We start from the raw sequence: 17,688 nt of genomic DNA, 5'->3' as shown, positions 1-17,688 counted from the left end.
TACTTGAGTAAATTGCTTATTTTGTATTCCTATGGCGAATGTTTTTGTCTTTGTGATTGTTGGTTGAATTGGTTTTCCTAGGAAGGAAAAGAGTTATGTTTTCATACTCTAAAGGTTATGTGAATTCAAGCCACAAAAGCTTTATATATGTAAAGCAATAACAGTCATTTACTCACATTGGTCCAACTGGTTCATCATCTTTGACATAGAAGGAGAGAGAGGGGGAAGAACAAAACAAGAGTCAATTATGGCACGTCTGTTAAATGAAAATACAAGTGTTGCATGTATTCCTCTCTTGCTTTCCTATTAAATCCTTCAAGCATGAATGTTTTTGCTCTGAATGGCAATGTGACACAGCCGTGCACTGGTGCTAACCTCTGAAAACGCGTAAAAAGAAAAAAAAGCTACTGTTTGCAGAAGCACAGTGTCAAATAAACAGACTTGGAGGCAAAACACAGGAACTTGGGAGAGTAGTGTTGGTTTTGGGGATTATTTAGTTTGTTTTTTTTGTTTTTTTGTCTCTGCTCTCTGGTCGCAAAAGGCTGCTTGCAAAAAATGCAATGCAACAAACTAGGCCTGGCAAAGTGGCCAGAGCTGAGAAAGCAAACAGTGCGCGGCCTCTTAAACATGCACAGCTTTATTATCAAGCATTTAAATTATAACCTCGTATGCCATCCAAGCCTCATGGGGTAACTGTTCATTTCAGCCGGAGCATATGTGTAGGTGGGTTACAGATGGCTCACTTTAAACCATATTTTAATTCCACTCAATATCACAGAGATTTTTAATAGGGCCAAGTAAACGAATGTAATATAGTGACAGATCTGGTTCAAAAAATGGATTTCTTTTCTCAGCTTTCCTAAGCAGCTAGGGGTTTAATGGGTTCCCTACAGTGTGTGGCGGCTAATATCTCTACATCCTGTGCTGAAACACGTTCAGATTACACAACACGATGCAAGATAGAAAATGCACATATTGCAGGAAGAGCCTCACATATTTTCTCACAGTATAGCTGTGAAATATATTACATCCTGCACATTGCAACATGACATTGAGTAATAGTGATTAGAGCTCTTGGACAGAGTGGCAATATCAGTTTCTGCGGAAAAAAAAAACCTACAGCCTTGTGAAGCTGATCGGTGTTTGCAAACAGATGGACATGTGTTAACAGGTAAGAAGCCAGTCACAGTGAGATATTTGCATGCACACGTCTGAGAAAAGCAGCATTAGCAGCATTCCATGGTGTTAATATGAAGCATATTAATACGGCAGTTATATCGTTTGACATAAAAAGTGGAAGCATATTAACAGACCAGTTATATTGTTTGACATAAAAAGTGGCTCTGAGGTTCTTTGCGAGAGGAATTCAATCAGCATATCCCGCCGTCTTCGCACCTCTGATACATACACCACAAAAGCTGTGTTTACTATAATGGCTCCACAAGCACATAACAAACAACAGATTTTTACTGTGTGAGACTTGCACGTTGAGCCTGTTAATCATGATAAGCTTGAGTTTACCTCAATCACATAGGTTCTACAAATAGATGGTCGTGTTTCGGTTTTAAAACCAGAAAATTAAACGCTATTGGGAAAATAAACATTAAATATTATCACACAACAAAAATCTGCAATTTTGAGCAACCGGTTTTGAAACACAGAGTCAAAATGTCAGCCTCTGCCTCAGAGCCCTTCGCTGTGGAGTATAAAAGTGTTCAAATACAGCTAAGCCATCAAGAGACCAGAAATCATAATGCACACAGACAGGGGCCAAAACCTCCGGGAATCCGGGATGCTAAAAGGAGATTTTAGAGAGGCTACGCTTTGTGAGCTAGAAGTCCTCAATGCCTATTTGAATGGCATAAACATGGCAAATATAATCCACCTTAATCGCTTCATTTTTCCGGTAGATGAAACCAACTGGAGGGCCAGGCACGAGGCTTACTCGAGCTACGCCTGTGTATTTGCTTGTACTCTAAGCGAGTGCTTTTCAGCGTGCGTTTTGAGTTAGTTAGTTGGTTTAGGAAACAGGTCAGAAAAAGGTTGGAAGACTTATAAATGCAGTTTGACTCAAGGAATTATCATTTCTTAACATAATCACAGATGACAGTGAACAACTGCAGGAGTATTTTAATATCTTCATTGCGTAGACACATTTAGTACAGAATAGTTTGGGTAAAGATTTGTGTAGTAGGTGGTATTTTGGCTATATCCAAAATTATGTATAGAGTAACTACATTATCAGTGCAATTTAGTACATTCAATCATGTTTGTGGTCTTTGTTCTGTAAAATTCACAGTAGACACAGTGAGAATGTCAAGCATTTCTTATTTCCTTTCTTTTTTTTAACATGCATCCATTAAACCTGTTATCAGTACCCATCCGCACCATCCAGCCAATTTAAAAGTGCATTAATCATCCACCCAAACCTGACGCATACTGAAAAGGCAGGCACACAAAGGCTTCGGCAAAGTGAGCGGTGAACAAAAGTGTGTGGATAATGGGTGAGTAAATGAATATTTGCAAGGTGCCTCACAAGCCAAAGTACATTGGAGGATGAATAAAAAAAATAACGGTGTTGTTTAATGGTACAACAGGCCACATATCTCTCGGGCATCTCGGTGTTAACTTTTGGACCGGTCTGAGTCGACCGTTAGCGCCAGACAGTCTCATCTTTCCAGTGTAATTCATGCCAATACGTATGGCGTATTGTAGTGTGTCAGGCAGAGAGATGTGCGGTAGATGCAGGTTAATGATAGACATTGTTCAGCGATGGAGATTAATGACAGCGCGTAGCTGGATCTGTTCATGTATTTGTATGAGCTTGAGCACGAGCGACCGAGACAGAAAGCAAAAAGGAAGGTGAGAGGTGGAGAGGAAATGTCCAGGCTGGCCTACTGCATGCAACGTCTCTGTAAGTTATTTATAACTTACATGGAATGCTTCCTTGTCACTTTCTGACCAGATCCGCCTGAACCTGTGATATATTTTCTAGTGGGTCACCCAAACCTGCACGGCTGCAGGTTATGGGCAGAGGATAACAGCTCTGAGAAGATGCATCCTAAAAAAGCTGCAGGATGGAGAGTGGGATGGCAGGGTTGGTTTTTTTTTATTTTAAATTATAATTCTCCTTTCTTTTTTTTTTTTTAATTGTGCCTTAGAATTACATCTATACTGTTCATCTTAGCGTGAAAAGAAATATCTTTTTTAAGCGATAACAATCCTGCAACATTTTTTACAAAGTGGACTGGAGCCCAAGCACAGTAGAAGGAGGGTATAATGAACAAGGGATGGCCCGGAAGAAACAGCATTATAATTCTACAGCTTAGCACACCTAGAGGCGTAAAAACAGAGTTTATTTTTCAAATATATCTTAACACATTCGGCTGTATAAATAGCACTTGTTTGTACTGAGTCAAGGAAAAGCGGGGTGTACTTTAAGGCTTTGTTTAGTCTGTATTAGATTAACTGTCATGTCATTGTTGCCCGGCTGTAATTCTATCAAAAAGGAAACTTTCTTTTGTAAGCAAATGCAAATTTTCGGACATTCAAAGACAAAACCCCCATGAATAAAGGTCAGACAGACTCGGGGATGCCTCTGGCTTTTCAGGACATTTATTATCTCGGGAATATGATGGGAATTTGTCTTTTACCTGAAGCACATGTCTCGTTGCATATTAAAAGAAAGAGTTGAATTATAGATGATTTTTAATGGAATAGTTCATTTATTTTTTTCCTCGGTAATTTGAACATCACTTTGTTTTTAAAGAGTGCACAGCTACAGAAGCAACTCGCTGCCAAAATCACGAGAGCGGAAGTAATCTAAATGTTTTTGACAGCAAATTTTGAAAGAGAAATTACAAAATCTGACACCTCAATGCCTCTGTGACCCAAGTGTTTTTTTTTTTTTTTTCGCCTGTGACGCAGAGACAGTTAACATAGGAAACACATAAAACAGCTTTATCGTCTTTAATGTGGCCCAATGTCGGGATCAGTAAAAATATCATTTGGCCACATTAGAGATGTGAAGGTGTAAACGGGTGGAGGCGTAAAATAAATGGAGACAAGTATTCATTTTATCATATGTTGAAAAAAAATTCAAATTCAAACAAAGAAACAATCAAAAAAAAAAGGAAAAGACGGCCTAAATATCGAGACTGTAATGTTGTCCGGATGACAGTAGGCTTTCATATACATATAAGTTGACATAAGACAAATCTCTGGAGCCATGCAGAATCTCACACTTACCACCCATTTATAATGTTGCCATTAGGAAAGAAGGGAGGGAGGGGAAAAGAATAGTGACCAATTCAGTTATATATTGGGGCTGATATGTACAGAATGTATGTATGTATACCTATATACAGGTGTATATATATATATATATATATATAGGTGTACCTGTGTATCTATAGAGAATCTGCAAAGGTCATATTTACACGCGTACAAGATTTGTATCTGAGAGTAGTCGAAAGACAAGGAGGTGTGTCCTTTGATCGACTCATCCTCCACAGATCATCTCTGCCAGCAGATGAAATCTCATCAATAGTTTCCCTTTCTTCATTCTCTCTTACTTCTGCCTCTACTACTTACATACTAATGCGTGCCTGTAGCTTACGCTCTGGTAAAATTATCCCCTCGGTGATCTTCGATCGTCGATATTATTTAAACTTACTTTTTCGTGCTCGAACGCAAAGATCAAAAATCTGCGCATAGACATCCGATATTGTCCAATATTATCTACGGTGCATTCTAAACATACTAGATATGTAACATCTAGCTTCACAGTGTCGTGACGCTAACTGCGAGAACCAGAGTGAAAGTTGTCTTACCATCAATAATGTCATCCGGCCTCTTGCGTTTCTCGTACACAACGATGATGACAACGAGAATAATGATTTCAGCCAGAACGCCCAGGAACGGCCAGAGAGGTGCGAGATGGCTTCGCACCCGCAGGATAGTGATCTGAGCGGTGGTCCCAATCATGTTAGTTGCATTGCACTCGTAATTTCCGGGATCTGTGTTTATATCCAGGTTGACTATGTTGAGCTCCGTGTAGTTGTCTCTACTAGTTATGAAGAAGCGCCCGGTGGAGTTATCAATGTCCTGGAAAGAAAGTGGTCATTTCAAACAAGAATCACGCTGGCTAACACGTGAACGCTTACCTTTGAACTAGAGCGTCCGCATCCTCGTGTCAACGCATGCTAAACGTGCAACATCAATCTCCTCTCAACTTTTCAAAGTGTTATAAATATTTGATGCACCTACCGTGTAAGATGTTCCATCCACTTTGCGCCATGTCCAGACGGGATGTGGGTAACCTACAGACTTGCAGTACAGCATCGCATTTTCCCCTTCGTTTTTATTCTCACTCCGTTTGTGGCCAGTGACGTCGGGTTTTGCTGGAAAGGTAGAAATGAAAATGCAGAAAAATGGATCGTCTGTAAAAGTCGGCCAACCAAAGACATTTAAAGCAATGTTTAAAATCCTTCCAGATGGCATGAGTTTAGAAAGAGTGATTAGCTGTTCTCGCTATGGTGACAACTGGTGTTTCTTCAGCTGCCTCTGTTAAATATGGTGTAATTAATTAATTAAGCATCTTATTCTTCCCTTGAAATGTTGACAAATTCAAGCTGCTTCACTATAAAAGAAAAAACAGAACATCAAAATGCATCACATAGCTTATGTCACCGTTACGTTACCGTAAAGATATGTCTTGTGTCATCAAATACAGTATTTGTAATAAATCCCTTGTGGTAAAATTTTCAAGGGCACACTGGTATTGGGTTCTCGTAATACACTTTCAACATACAAATTACCAGCCTTAATTATTTTGTAAACTTTGGAAAACTGCAACAGACAGGAGCATATTAATTTGGCGAGCTGTCACACGTGAAAACAACTCTGCATCGCTTTGCGAAAACAAATAGACGTATTTTTGCTCAATTTGAAGCTGCAATTTTGTCGCGGTAGTGTATAAAAAGTGTTTTTTTATGGTTGATTCCCAAATAAACCCTGAAATAACACTGTAGGACTTTGGATTTTATCAGAAGCCACTTTGTAAGAGCATACAGTAGTAGTAACTTAGGGCTCCCTCAATAAAAGCTATGTTTCCAATTAAACCAAAAAAAGCCTTTGTTACCCTTTTGTTTCGTGAGCACAGATATGCACCACACCAAACCCTCGGATGGGTGATAGCACTCTTTAAGAGGCAAAAAAAAAAAAAAAAAAAGAGCAAATCATAATGAGGTCATGGAAGAGCGAGGGATCAGTGTGGTATTAGAGCCTCCAGATGTTCCCATTCAAAATGATTCCAACATGAATTCCACAAAAGGGGCCACGAGCCAAAGGAAAATTGTGTAAATTGGCTATGATTAATGAATGGACCAATAATGACAATGCGACTCAGAGGTTATGAATTGAATACATTTGGAGATACGGGACAAAGCACCGCAACAGATGCCAAGTTGAAACCGATTCACCAGTACGGCGGACGAGACGCAGACTCTTCATTTAACTCTTCGCAGCGTCGCAGGATGACTGTTGGTGTGCTTCCACTAATCCTCAAAAATTACAATAATTCCTTCCATGCAATTAAGCAGGATAAGGGAGAGGCCTGGAGTGAGCATTTTTCAGCTGCAAATGAATAATGGGGCAGGAGGGGTCTGAGCTCTTCAGTGACATCACCCCTCCTAATCACGGAGCACGTGAGCTCCCCGAGCCGGCGGGGGAGCGGACGAGCTCGTCGGCACCTTGTCGTGACTTTATTTCGCCGGTGACTGACGGAGCCCAGACAACAATCAGAGCCGACCTTTAATGCGCACCATTGCTATTAAGTGACTTTGCTTCCGGGACACCGAGATAAAGGCGTGCCGCGTCGCCGTCGTCCCGGTGTGTGAGGCGGATCGAAGTCAGAGGTTTCAGGAAAAAGGTCAAATTTTGATTCGGTGAATATATTTCACTGGTCGGCGTTAAAATTTTGACAATCAGTCAATAATTAAAGAAGCGCACAATTGTTTTGTGCAAGTTTTTCCACCGAAAATTTGAAGGTGGCGGCACCAAATATGTATGTGTAAGCTGACTATCACAGATAATAAACTACTACAGCCACAGAGATGGCTGGGACAGGATTCAGAGCCTTAATCCTGCAACATCACAGAACCCTCCATCTGTTGCCTCTGAGCTGAGTCCTGCAAGGATGAGTGTGCCAAGGACACTGTAGGCGAGGGATCTCAGTGAACTGCTGCCAGAAGCTCGGTGCAAAGCTGGCTAGCATAGCAGCGGGCTTGCTACCTGGGTCATAAAACATTTTTAAGCACCTCTAGAAAATTACAAAAGCATTTTGGGAGGAAGGAAGGAGGGGGGGGGCGAGACGACGCTTTGTTTACATCGCGCGTAGCCACCCACACCTCGTGTGAAAAGAGTGGAATATTTTAACATTTTCAGACATAAAGGACAAAAATCATGCATCATCAGTTTCAGTTAAAAGGCTGACTTTGTCTCCGGGGGACAGATAGCAAGCCTCGGCGGTCACGGGCCCGCGGTCGGGTGATGGCTCGGACACTTCAGTTTGAGTGGAGATGAGTGCCGTCGTCTCACAATCCGGTGAAAGCAGAGCACACGCGGTCATCTCCCATGTTACGCAATCAGGCAGCGCTTTAAGACAGCCGCGGAATACGAGGCAGGGCAAGCTCAGTATGCGCCATAGCCATGCCACAGCAAATTGGCTTATGCACTACACACAGGCAAGCCTCTCTTGAACAGGGTTTCACTTGCCCATTATCAGAGAAGATTCCTTATTCAAGTTGTTGGCTTTCCTGTCAGCTTGTGTGAAACCAACACAGTAGTCCTTTGTTAGATTTCCATGCCGATGCATATCGAATTGATTTTTTTCCCGTTTTTATCGTTACGATCTTTCGTTTCCACGACGCGACAAAATCGTTTTTAAAAACGCAATTATATTTTTTGGGCCTCAAAAGGGGCCATGTCCGTCGAATGTGCAGCGCCTGTCCATTTTGCTAGACTGTCGTCTCGGTGAAAGCCAAGAGTGACAACAGCCTCGGGAATGCTCCCTGTCATCACCACTGCACTGGATGAATTATAACATCTTTGTCAACAAGGACTCTCTTCACACAGCCCAAGGTGGTTAACCTTTTCCTTTTTTGCTACACCTTTTTTCTCCCCATCTCGTGATAAAAAACCAGTTCAACCTTTAACCGTTCCGCTAATATTTATATACATAATATTTATACACAAATGTATATTAGTAGAGCATTAACATTTCTGCCTGAAAGACATCTTGTGTATTGGATGTCACGTAGGGATCTTACCTTTCACTTCGATTGTAGCGTTTGCGTTTGGCGCCATTTCAAACGTGAATACACACATGTATTCCCCAGAATCGTCTGCCCGCGGTTTAGTGATTCTGCAACAGAACACAACAACACAGTTATCCCACAACTTTAACTTACCAGTCACTTACTTTTTAAGTAGTTAAGTGAATTAAGTCGACTAATAACAGCTTAACTCAAGTAATTAGTTCAGACCAAAGCAGTGAAGCCCTGGAGGACGTACAAATTGTTTGGCATAATGATGTTGTATTACAGGCCGACGACTCCAGATTTTGCAGGAAAGGCAACCACAGGCACTTTAACTAGGATCGTCAGATTATCACTGATCTAATGTGACAAGGAAGTGACCAATTGGTCTTATCTTGTGGCTAGGGAAAGTCTGTGGTATGTCTACAGGGGTGACAGTAGCTTCGTGTTCCAGCGTTTATGATGTGTGACAGCAGGGACCGACATGACTTGGTACTGAAGGCGGAGATATTTTAATTTCTAGTGTGACGCAAAAGTATAGTTAGGCATGTTGCATATCTACTTTGAACTCTTAAGGCATTTGTAGTTCTATGCTGAGCTCTACTGTACTTGGAAAAGCCTTCAAGACGAAATTGCGGAAGCCAAAAAATACTTACCAAACCAACACTCTATCTAATAATAATGTCTGTCCTGCAACAAATGTGTTAAAATTTTTTCTTGAATAAACTATTTGAATGGCAGCATGGAAAAGGAATATAAAAACCCTCTCTTTTCCGATGAATGTTGATCCTCCTGTTGATGTGCTTGTGTACATATCCAAATCTAGACCACAGGAACAAACACTACTGTCTAAACCGGGCACAAATTTTCACTGTTGGGTCCTGACAACAGGCCACGGTCAAAACTGATCTCATCCAATGCTTTGCGGATTTAGCACACAGAAGGGATCGTGTGAGCAAATGGGGAATGTGTACTCCTGTTAATGCTGGATGGTACACCCACAGCTTCTCAGTTTACCTAACAAATTTAGAAAAAGACAAAAAAAAAGGCTCATGTGTGCTCCACATGCCACCGCCACTGGGAGGCCGTACTTTCTGCAAACAAGGCATTGAATCCAACGGTGGATGTCATCGAATTCCCCATCGAAACATGATGCGAGAGCCTTTCCTCACCATTCCTTGATGGGGAATTCCCACTCTCTAAGATATCGACTATAGCCAAGCCGCTATCGGTGAGTTGGTCACACCTACACGAGCTCCACGATGCTCCAAGACCAACCTCCATCGCACTGGACATTTTCCCATCTGGGACGCTGCAGCCTGAGACATTCGGTCTGCATCCTATGACCGATAAGTGATACCTGTGTGTTTTTCTGCTTCCAGCAGGTAATGCTTTTTCACGCCCCACCTGGCACAAACACCTGAACAATAAATCCATGCTCCTTTCATCATTTCAGATATTATATTAACTTCGGCACAACCTCCAATTATGCTGGTCCATCATATCCCTAAGTTTCCACAATTTCATATCACCTCATCTATGGGCTCTGTCGATGTCGGTTCTATAACTGTAACGAGAAATACATCTGATATATTACCGAATTATTTATTATAATACTTCCAGAATAAAATGTAGCACAGCATTATTCTAGATTACAAAAGGTGGTAAACACAGTCACCTTTCTCTGACCCTGCTGGAAAAATGACAGCCGGTGTGTACCGGCTGCGCGGCAATAGCGCACTCAGTCCCTCTGAGTTAAACTTGTGCAACAAACAACCCTCTTCCTGACACCGTTATCAAAAATTCTACCTTCCGTGATAAAAACAAAAACAGACAAAAAAAAAAAAGACACACATTACTCCATGGTGACTCCTGTTTTTGAGACATCCCAGGGGGTTGCTCCTGATGAACATGAAGGAAGTAATCAAAACAATGTTGCTTTTGCCTTTTTTTAGCACAGTAAATCAGAATGCTGAGAGGACTCAGGTGAGCAGGAGAAACCCGTATGACGTTAGATGAGATATTGGCTGCAAAAAAAGACGTTTTGTGTCCCGTTTAGCAAACGATGTCCCAGAGGTCAATGAAATTAAGACGAGATGTTATGTGAACAGTAACCTTTTCTACCCAAGATACCCCAAACAAAAGTCTTGTTTCTCAAGCCTGAGTGGATCACTACACTATAATAGGCTTTAAAAAGTTGATATATATATACATATATGTATACTGTTACATCTAACTATAGAGACCATTTTGTTGAGTAATGGTTTTCTCATTAGCTCAGCTCAAACCAACAGAAATATCTTAATTTCTCCTTTAATCAGTTTGAAAGATATTCACTTTAAATCATGGTTAAATCTAAATAGATGTTGTAATAATAAAGTGGGCAACAGGAAGTCTGGTTTGTACAACTGCAAATTTTAACCTCATTATGACCTGTAAGTCATTTTCCACATCCCTGAGCCTCTACCATCGCTCACAGTATAGTTTTTCTTCTCACGTCCGCATTGTTTACACTTCCAGGGGACGTTTCATCCTTTTTTTTTGTAAACAGTTACTGTCTGCAAGCAAAAGTGCAAACGGCGATGATATGAAATGTTCTCCCCTCAACAGACCGCATCCCGCAAGCGACAGACAAACAAGATGCGCGCACCTTCCTCGGCACTGAACCCCAAAATGCATAAAAAAGGTGTGCCTGGCTTATTTGCTGTCAAACCCCGTTGTCATGTTTTATTTTTCTTTTCAGCGGACGGTGTCCTTTCAGCCGGAATCTAACACAAACTATTGAACAAATGCACAACAAATAATTGAAATATTTTGTTTGTCACCCAAAGTGTATGGTACTTCTATGTTACGATCTTTATATCTTGAAAAGGCCCTTTTCACCAATATGTTTTCACAAGAATTTGACAAAACACGTGTCACCACCTGTACACCGTGTGTCTCAGCTCTGTCCGCGTTTTGGAAATCTCCTGCCCATTCTTCATCCAGAAGCTCCCGGTGTGAGGGTTGTGGGCGTTGCTGAGGTTACACTGCAGGGTGAGCGGTGCGACGGAGCCATCCGACGGCAGGACGATCTCATCGGATGCGATGATCTTTGGTTCTGGAAGACAGAGACAGTCAAGCCTTATCGCGGAACAGGAGCGGGTTACGACTTCTTTCCGTGCCGTGGAACCCGTGGCTGCTTATGTACGAGCTGCGAAGGCGGGCGCCGATGAGGTGGAGACAAAACTGCACGTGACAAACAAAAGGCATACGTACACGAAACAGCTGGGATACCGTAAATAAACCTCTTTAAGATGTGAAAAGACCGATAGTGACTAATGATGTGAAGATTTTGCAGTGACGCAAAGAATTTGAAAGCTCAAATTGAATAATGATACACATTATAAGACACACTGCTACCGATATCAATGATTTATGCACACATTAGCAGTTTATTCAATTATATTCAAACGCTAGTTTGACTATCATTCCTAATGAATAATGAATTCATTACTCTCAATGTCATGCACGCTGCAGGAAAATACTTTTGAAGTGGAATATTATGTAGCTGTTTATTATAATTGAAATGTTTCCCTGCTGCAGAGGGTTGAACCTAAATGTCATCAGAATTTAGAGGGGAGAATGAGCCATATAGTCTGGGCTCATATAACACTGAGCACATCTTTGACATTTTACATTACTGCCGCACAGCTTCACCCTGTGAATTACTATGTACACTGGTTACTAGACAATACCAGGGTTCATTTCTCAAGGACGTTCAGGGAAGCAGGAGGTGTCATCTGAGAGCGAGGCGCCCTTTGCTCTGCCTTGAGTAGTCAGCAGGAAGCCTCCCCTGCCCCTCCTCCTCCTCCAGGGCGGACCAACCATGGCAACGATGGAGCCCCCGAGGGGAGGAGCAGAGAAGAGAAGCATCATAATCCCGCTACCGGCTGCTACAAGGCCACTAGCAAGGCAAAGGGATGGAGAAGAAGGGCTACTGAGACTACGGGCAAGTGACTTCTATTAGCATTCATGGCACCTTCTTCCCCGGTATACGCACTAGCTAAGGGGATATCACTCCCCTCCCCCGTTATACAGCTCTCCTCCCATCAAGTAGATCCACATGTACTATTAATAGTATCTTTGAGACATGCATACGTACACATTCAGCAAACACGGCACAATGGTCCACAGGCAATTTAAGCAGAAGGTTGTTTATAGGACACCTTATTGCAATCTAAAATGTGCCGGATGATGTATCGCTGTATGCAAATATAACATTGAGAAAAATGTTGCTCTGAATGAGATGAAATGTTGCGAAACGAAGCTGCTTGCAGGTTACAACCAAATCACCTTAAACAAACATTTTTGTTGGGTTGAGCTAATTCCATAATTTGGACACTTTTCCATGTAATAGCGATGAAAACTAACTGTATGAAATTGATTACAAACGCATAACATTAATATTGAATGCACTTCTGGTTAAATGTCTTGACATCTAGTAACTGCACATCCAAAAGTGAAGCAAATGATTGGGCTAAATAGTATTATCTGCTTGCGTTATGAAGTACAACACATCACCATGTTAATTTGCTAAACATATATTAGACATGCATGTATAATGCTAATACTGATTTGATCATTTTTTTCTTTTGGCGACTTCCTCACCACACATGTCCTTCTATGTGTGTTGTTACGTGTAAGCATACAAAACAAAACAAAACATGCATCTCTTGTAGCTTTCTGTCCATGCATTGATGCAAATGTAACATAAATATTCCAAATGCGACAGGGTCATATTTAAAAAAAACATTTTTAAAGAGAATAAATTACGGCATAAATATTTCGTTCGAGGGAACACTGGAAGCAAATCATAATCACAAACTAAATAAAGCATCAACATTGAGGACCAATAAGATATCCGGCTTCATCGTATTCCCCCAGCTACTTACCATATATCAACACAAAAGGGCTATTAGGTATAGCCTATTATATACATGCAACATTGTGGTTATTACATGTATATGTGCAGTACATGTCTTCATCAGTAATGACAAAATATTAATGTGGATTAGTAACAATGCAAATAGCGAATTTGAAAACAATTAAACAAAATACGCGAATAGCTGCTGTCCACTGCACGTCTAATAAGACGTTGACTGCACCGTCTTAGCTGCATCTCGGCCTTATCAGACAGCGCCCACGCAGAAAATCACAATTTATTCGAAGAGTCAGCAATGAACGGACTCCTCTAAGCTTCTCCGAGAGCTTCACTATGACTAACAACATTCCACATCTCCCCGTGCTCCAGTGGGCAGAGCACCGAAGCATGCGCCGATTAGACGGCTACAGTCGAAATTCAGTTTGTTTGAATGTTTGTGTGCACGGAGCAGAGGGTTAAAGGATATAATGTCATTACTGATTCACAGTCACACGCTTAATGGCTGAGAAGGCACAAGGTTACACGTTGGACAAGCAGGTTCAGAGAGACCGTTTCATGGAAATAAAATCTCTGCCTCATCAGAAAGAGTAATGAGACACTCAAGGCCCTCGTGTGGTCTTATCCTTTATTGGATTACGACACACAAATTCGAGAGCAGAAAATTATAGCTTTTTATCAGGAAAGCGTTAACAGCGAGAAATACTCTTTTACACCTTATCGTATCCCCTCCTTGTGTCTTCTTACAGTTCCATTTACACCTTGCCCAGAGTGGGAAAAAAAAAAGCCAAATCAAAAGCAGCAGTAGTTCAAAGCGCCACAAGGCTTCCGCTGCATTTAGCGGGCGGCCCTTTGAGGCAAATGAAACAATCCACGCATCACAAACGACATGACACAACGTTTACGGAAAGAAAAAAAAAAAAGGTCGTAATCACAGATAATTCCACAAATAGGGAAAATGACTTTAAATAATATAGCGAGGAAGCAGGAGGGGTAAAGCTATTGGAAAGACACACATATAATAAGAAGGGCAAAAGTCAGATGTGGGTAGGAAGCGGGTTCAGAGGATTCCGAGTACCGTGTTCGTGTGGATATTTTGGGGAAAGTATTTGTGGGATTACGGGAAAGGAATCATAAAGGAAGTAAACAAACAAGGTAAGCAAGACTGACTGACATAACCATAATCTATGCAGGCACAATAAGTAATCTAAAAGTAAAGGTAGATAACGGAAATGAATAAATACACAACAGCGTGACCATTGTGCTAAGGTTGGGTTCTTGAAAGGGTTTGGAGGTTGGAGCTGTCGGGACTGGGGACTGGGAGCTCGTTCACCTTCTCGGTACTACCGGACATAGACCACTCACTCGGTAGCACCATAATGGTGGCCTGGGCGCGGATCCAGGCGATCGCAGGATTTTGTCGGAGGTCATTACGCCTTGGGTCGTTGCTGGCCCGGCACTCATAGGTCCCAGAGTCCTCCAGTGTGAGGCGCGTGATGCCGAGCGCACTGACCCCATTGGTGCCGTACGCCGTGTTGATGGATACCCGACGCTTGCGCGCGCCGTCCCACAGCTGCTTGAAGGAGTCGGCTCGGTTGATCTCAGCGTACCACCACTGGATCTCCGGGGTGGGGGTACCGACCACGTCGCAGTACAGCTCACAGGTGTCCCCCGTGAGCTTAGTCTCGGACATTGGCGACTTCACAAACCCAGCTGGAGAGGAAAAGTGTATCAGGAAGGAAACGGTAGAAGAGGGTTAGAGCAGAAAGAAAGTGCAGCCGTGGAATAGTTCAGGAAATGAAAAGAGAGAAAGACAAGTAGAAAAAATGATTATTGCAAAATCAACAAAAAGTAACTGTAAATCATTGATAGGTGATAAAAGAAAGCTAAATGCTTGCTTCAGTTTCTTTCTGGACACTAAACTCAAGTCGAAGGAATGCAGAAATTAGTTGGCGACGTAACACAGAAGCACTCAGAGTCCGTTTTGAGTAAATTCAGTTAGTCTCCGCTGGGTTTTTGGAGGTTTATCTCAGCCCGTTTGTTCTCGGATTGGGCCGCGACAATCGGTCGCACGAATCTTGCTTGACCCAGGTGAACCAAAATTGCACGAGTGAGCTTTGAATTAGCATTGGGGATGAAGGCACGGCACTGTGGCTAAATTTATTTTAACGTCTAAATGTTCTCTATGAGCTCATGTCTCACCACTCTGTCAGAGGAATTAATGTCACTTGGAGGCCAATAAAGTTGCTGCAATTCAGCTTCATCGCAGCAAAATTGAAGCTAAAGCAAGTATTAGAACATCAGTTAGTGTTATGATATGATTCCTACATCCACCGAGAATGTTAGCAGATAAAAGTCTTATACAAATGATTTGGGGTATTAGTTTGGTCATTTGGCTGGCATCCACCAACGAATAGATTTGTTTAAAAAAGAAAAATTGATTAAATGGTTCAAACATTATGGTATTACCGTACATGTACAGGACTGTCTCGGAAAATTAGAATATTGTGAATATTGTGAAAGATCTTTATCTTGTGTAATGCAATTACAAAAACAAAAATTTCATACATTCTGGATTCATAACAAATCAACTGAAATATTGCAAGCATTTTATTATTTTAATATTTTAATATTTACTCAACCTTCAAGAAACAGGTAAAAATGTTTCTCTTTCAGGACTTTTTACTGCGCTGATGCCCCAGATCAGGTTGGCAGCAAGTTAGGCTATGCAGTGTGGGTGTGTGTGTGTGTACGTTTGTGTGTCTCTGTCAAAAAAAAAAAAAAAAAAACCCTCACTAACCCAAGCTTACTGTTCTTTACATTTCCTGTGCATCGTGTATTTGCAAGTGTATTTGCAGTCCCTATGTCCTCTATTGTAAGTCGCTTTGGATAAAAGCGTCTGCCAAATGCAATGTAATGTAATGTAATGTAATATTGCCGATTATGGCTTACATCTTAAGAAAACTCAAAAATCCTGTCTCAAAATATTAGAATATCATGAAAAAGTCTTTTTTTTTTTTTTTTAATTGCATTACAGAAGATAAAGGACTTTATCACAATATTCTTATTTTCCGAGACAGTCCTATACATGTCCACGCTTGAGTGTTCAGTCAACACTGGAGCTTAATACAAAGTTTTTTCTTTTTTTTTCCTTTTCTTTGTTATATGTCTAGTTGCCGCTGAATACTGGCTTCAAGAACCAGGGCCACATAAACAGACAAACAACCATTCCCACATCTGGGCAATTTTCCCAAATTTTTTCAATTCACCTGCTGCATGTTTTTGGACTGTGGGAGGAAAACCCAAGCATGACACGGGGAGAACATGCAAACTCCACACAGAAAGGTCCCCTGTCGAAACAGCATCCTTCAAGCGCTAACTACTGCGCCGCCCGCTTTTAAGAAACAAACCAGAAAATTGGGAAAATTGCTCTTTGAAAATCAGCTCTTTGAATCTCTTGATTACCAAAACCCCTCAGTCGATGAAATCCTGTATTCATTTCTTTGGTTACCCATTTTGTTGTTTAAATTGGGATATTCAAAACTAGGTAGGTATTACATTGAATTTAAGGTTGTAAGTTGTTTGATTTTTTTTGTGTCTGTAGTTGTATGGGATTAAAATACAATCCTGTCCCCAGACTTAAGCCTGTCTGTCAGGGGGGCTACCAGACACGGCATTGGTGCTCACAGTGACACCAACAGGTGATTTAAAATGACCGTTCTTCTCAACAAAGATCTGAATTTGTGCAGCCATTTTCTTATAATTGCTTGTCATGGAGGTGATGTGTAGCTAGTTATCTTATTTGCGTTATCAACCAGACAGTTAAAGCAATTCACACATATTTCTGCTGGCTGTTTCCAGACTGAATGCATAAACTTAATCTCTTTTAATCCATATGAGCTCTTGGGGGAAACGAGGTCAACCAACATTAATTATGGACAAACTTGACCTTAAGACAAGGGTTTGAAATGAATCTTAAATCTGAAGAAACAGAATTGTCGTGCAAAACTTGTGCAAACTTAAGTTTGCAGTTAAGAGACGTTACAAGTCAGGGCGCAAAATAATGGATGGATGGATGCCCTGCTTTTAAATGACCAACGCACAGATTCATTGCTGCACAAGGATATAATCATGAGCTGTTTTTAACGTCCCTGGGGGAGAGAACAGAGAGACAGCGATGTCTAATAATGAGAAATAAGTCTGACACCTATATAAAGATGACTTAAATACATTTAAAACACCTGCAAATACACCATGATTTTTGTTAGTTCTGCAATACAGATTTTAGAATGGATAATGCAAAATACCGGGATGAGGCTTTAAGATAAAATTGTTTAATTTACGTCTTTATAAGGATAAATAGATAAATGTTACAGATGTGTCAATAGGTGAAAAAAACAAAAACAAAAGTGCATGCATTGCTTGTCTTTAAGCAAAATTCTCTGATCC

General features: G+C 41.2%; 1 protein-coding gene across 4 annotated transcripts in view; it reads right to left on the bottom strand.

The window, feature by feature from the left end:
* LOC147218027 (neuroplastin-like) overlaps window positions 1-17,688 on the bottom strand; it is a 32,083-nt gene that overhangs the window by 1,229 nt on the left and 13,166 nt on the right. For 2 of the 4 annotated variants that reach the window (XM_086175000.1, XM_086174999.1), the window contains 7 exons: window positions 14,605-14,952; window positions 11,244-11,418; window positions 8,331-8,425; window positions 5,269-5,402; window positions 4,833-5,106; window positions 177-198; window positions 4-77 (listed from right to left, as the gene is read on the bottom strand). In XM_086175000.1, coding sequence (XP_086031126.1) covers window positions 17-77; window positions 177-198; window positions 4,833-5,106; window positions 5,269-5,402; window positions 8,331-8,425; window positions 11,244-11,418; window positions 14,605-14,952 — 1,109 coding nt within the window. In that variant the 3' untranslated portion in view covers window positions 4-16. Of the gene's footprint in view, window positions 1-3; window positions 78-176; window positions 199-3,595; window positions 4,244-4,832; window positions 5,107-5,268; window positions 5,403-8,330; window positions 8,426-11,243; window positions 11,419-14,604; window positions 14,953-17,688 lie in introns of those variants that run through there. The other 2 variants (XM_086175002.1, XM_086175001.1) reach the window with 2 other exon arrangements.

Source organism: Fistularia commersonii, chromosome 27 (assembly GCF_037954325.1).
Source record: "Fistularia commersonii isolate RoL2024-O1a breed Wild chromosome 27, RoL_Fcom_v1.0, whole genome shotgun sequence".
NCBI lineage: Eukaryota > Metazoa > Chordata > Actinopteri > Syngnathiformes > Fistulariidae > Fistularia > Fistularia commersonii.
Note: the sequence above shows the minus strand (reverse complement) of the source record. Positions and strands in the feature narration are given on the sequence as shown.